Genomic DNA, 2647 nt, shown 5'->3' with positions numbered 1-2647 from the left:
AACCACTGAACCAAATAATACACAAAAGAAACACAACACTGATGAGAATGATGCTTTCATAATGCTTTATTCACTCAACAGCAAGAAAAAGACAAGAAAAGTTTTCTGTTAATAAAGACTGATTACTTTGATTGCAATTACATTTACTGATTACACTGAGAATTTTTTCAGAGATTGAGCTTCTCTGTTGCTGCATGACAGACTATAAAGTACATTTACGGATGGAGCCGTCAACACACACGACCCAAAGCACTCCCAGGTCAAAGCTCACATGTAGGTGGCCATTGGGACAGGCAACCATTGAGATCCAGTCTATGCCAGCGGGGTTGGCACGAGTGACGCCAGTTCTGCAGAAGACAATAATGATGGTTTCTTGAATGCAGCATTTGGTTTACAAAAAAATCATGCTTGACCAGTTTAATATTATGACTGTTCAGCTCACCTTTGGAATAAGCTCCCTTGATAGTTGACACCAAAGACACTGCCATCAGTTGCTACTTCAATCATGGACAGAAGTCCACCAATATTCACAAAGTTGCCAGACCCAGAACAAACATTATTAGACACATCCTGCACGAGACCAAAAGAGAGACATCAGGAAACTGTTTTTTAATGCTTTCATTGTGTTCAAGTTTTGTCAGAAATTCAAACCCTTGCAAGATATCCACTTTATTGTTGTACTTTTAAAAGCCTGGTGTACTGAACTTGTTTTTCAGCTCTTGTACTTAACATTGTGTCATTACCCTCAAGATCCAGATTTGATCATAGATGTTCACTCCCCAACAGCTGTATGGGCCACAGCTGTAGTACTTCAGCTTTCCATTAGGTTGAACCCAAGGAGTATTGCTGGATGGCCATTTGTCGTTAGCATCCATATTTAAACAGAATATGTCATCATACATATTGACACCTGCAAGGATCTGATCACCTCCAGCATCCACCTGTTTGAGGAGACCTAACAACACAATCAACAGTTTGGATGAAAGATTTAATAGGGACCATAAACAATAAGATGATGTCTTTGGGACTGTGGCTGAACTATTTAAAAATTAAAACATGTAAATTCATGACTGGTTAAACTTGTCTTATTGTCTTATTTTGCTCTCTGTAACTCTTCACCTGGAAACTGAATGAACCTGCCACTCTGAAGTTTGAATATGTTGTTTGCTGCATTCACCCCCAGCTGACCAGCAGGTCCAACAGTGAAGTGCTTTAGAGAGATGTTGATCTTTGTGAAGACATTATCCTCCAGGATGAAAGCTTCATTAAAATTGTTCACTCCAACCACTGAGCCCATCCCAGCATCTATCTGCTTCAGGTTCCCATTTATCATACTACAGTCTAAAGCTTTGAAAACAAGGTGCAAAATAATCAGTGGTTGCGAATATAGAGGGTTTTAAATATAAAATATTTCCATTAGCCAAAGAAATTAAATAAAAAAAAAATATTTTTTTTTTTACCCAGGGTGTGTAGGAACTGGCAGCAGAAAAGTAGCAGGACGCTCTGATAAACCTTCATTGCTCCACGATAAAGTTTGTTGTTTAGACCTGTTCAGAACCAGAATTTAAATAAAATAAGCAAAAAAAAAAAAATCAATACCACAGTGACAATAATTAAATGCAAACAACCTTACATTAAATAATTAAATGCAAACAACCTTCGAAGCCTTACCCATCAATGCCACCTCCGTTGAAAGCCCTGTTGATAAACACTCCATTGATATTCCCCCTTGTTACCAAGAGTTCCAAGACGTCTTCTGTCTGCACAAAGCCTCACAACTTCCTCCTCTTTGCTCTTGGGATTGTGCCATTGACTTGATTCCGGGTGCGCCAGTGCCTCACGGGAAGATCTACCCGCTCTCCCTTCTGGAACAGAAGGCCATGGAGGAGTACATTGAAGAGGCTCTAAAACAAGGTTACATAGTTCCTTCCACATCCCTTGCTGCTTCCAGCTTCTTCTTCGTGGGCAAGAAGGATGGAGGTCTGCGACCCTGCATCGACTACCGAGCATTAAACCATGTTACAGACAAATTCTGGTACCCTCTTCACCTAGTCCCAGCTGCCCTAGAACAGCTCAGAGGAGCAGTCATCTTTTCAAAGTTAGATCTCATAAGTATAACCTCATCCGTATTCGAGAGGGTGATGAATGGAAGACCACATTTGATACCCTTTACTGGCCACCACGAGTATAGGGTGATGCTGTATGGTCTAGTTAACGCCCCCTCAGTCTTCCAAGACTTCATGCATGAGGTGCTCTGGGAGTATCTCAACCACTTTGTTATAGTTTACATAGACGACATCCTCATCTACTCCCGGAGCCTGGCCGAACATCGCCAACATGTAAAGACAGTCCTCACCCAGTTACGTGAATTCCAATTATTCCTCAAGGCAGAAAAATGCACCTTCCATCAACCATCCGTTCAATTCCTGGGTTACATTTATCAATAGTTCAGGCATTCACATGGACGAGGGGAAGATCCAAGCCGTCAGCTCCAGGCCACAAAATAACTCCGTTTCCTAGGTTTTGCTAATTTCTATCGCTGTTTTATTAAAAATTACAGCACCATTACCAGTCCCATCACAGACCTCCACCACAACAAACCCAAATGTCCCATCACAGACTTCCACCACAACAAACCCAAATCTCT

At 41.3% G+C, this 2647-nt stretch overlaps 1 protein-coding gene across 1 annotated transcript; it reads right to left on the bottom strand.

The window, feature by feature from the left end:
* Positions 1–202: 202 nt before the first annotated feature.
* LOC132126972 (fish-egg lectin-like) lies at positions 203–1527 on the bottom strand. Its single transcript, XM_059538595.1, has 5 exons — positions 1461–1527; positions 1137–1347; positions 744–1038; positions 443–570; positions 203–347 (listed from the first exon to the last, which is right to left on the bottom strand). The coding sequence occupies exons 1-5, from the start codon at positions 1516–1518 to the stop codon at positions 203–205; spliced, it is 837 nt and encodes a 278-aa protein (XP_059394578.1). The 5' UTR covers positions 1519–1527.
* Positions 1528–2647: the final 1120 nt, after the last annotated feature.

Source organism: Carassius carassius, chromosome 45 (genome assembly GCF_963082965.1).
Source record: "Carassius carassius chromosome 45, fCarCar2.1, whole genome shotgun sequence".
Taxonomy (NCBI): domain Eukaryota; kingdom Metazoa; phylum Chordata; class Actinopteri; order Cypriniformes; family Cyprinidae; genus Carassius; species Carassius carassius.
The sequence above is the reverse complement of the archived record's forward strand: the minus strand, read 5'-3'. Positions and strand labels throughout refer to the sequence as shown.

Excerpts from the sequence above, each read along its gene's own strand:
- LOC132126972 (XM_059538595.1), bottom strand. The coding sequence starts at position 1,518 with ATGAAGGTTTATCAGAGCGTCCTGCTACTTTTCTGCTGCCAGTTCCTA. Across the intron at positions 1,039-1,136 it reads TTCAAACTTCAGAGTGGCAG|TTCAGCCACAGTCCCAAAGA; the intron begins GTTCATTCAGTT and ends ATTTTTAAATAG. Across the intron at positions 571-743 it reads ATCAAATCTGGATCTTGAGG|GATGTGTCTAATAATGTTTG; the intron begins GTAATGACACAA and ends GGTCTCGTGCAG.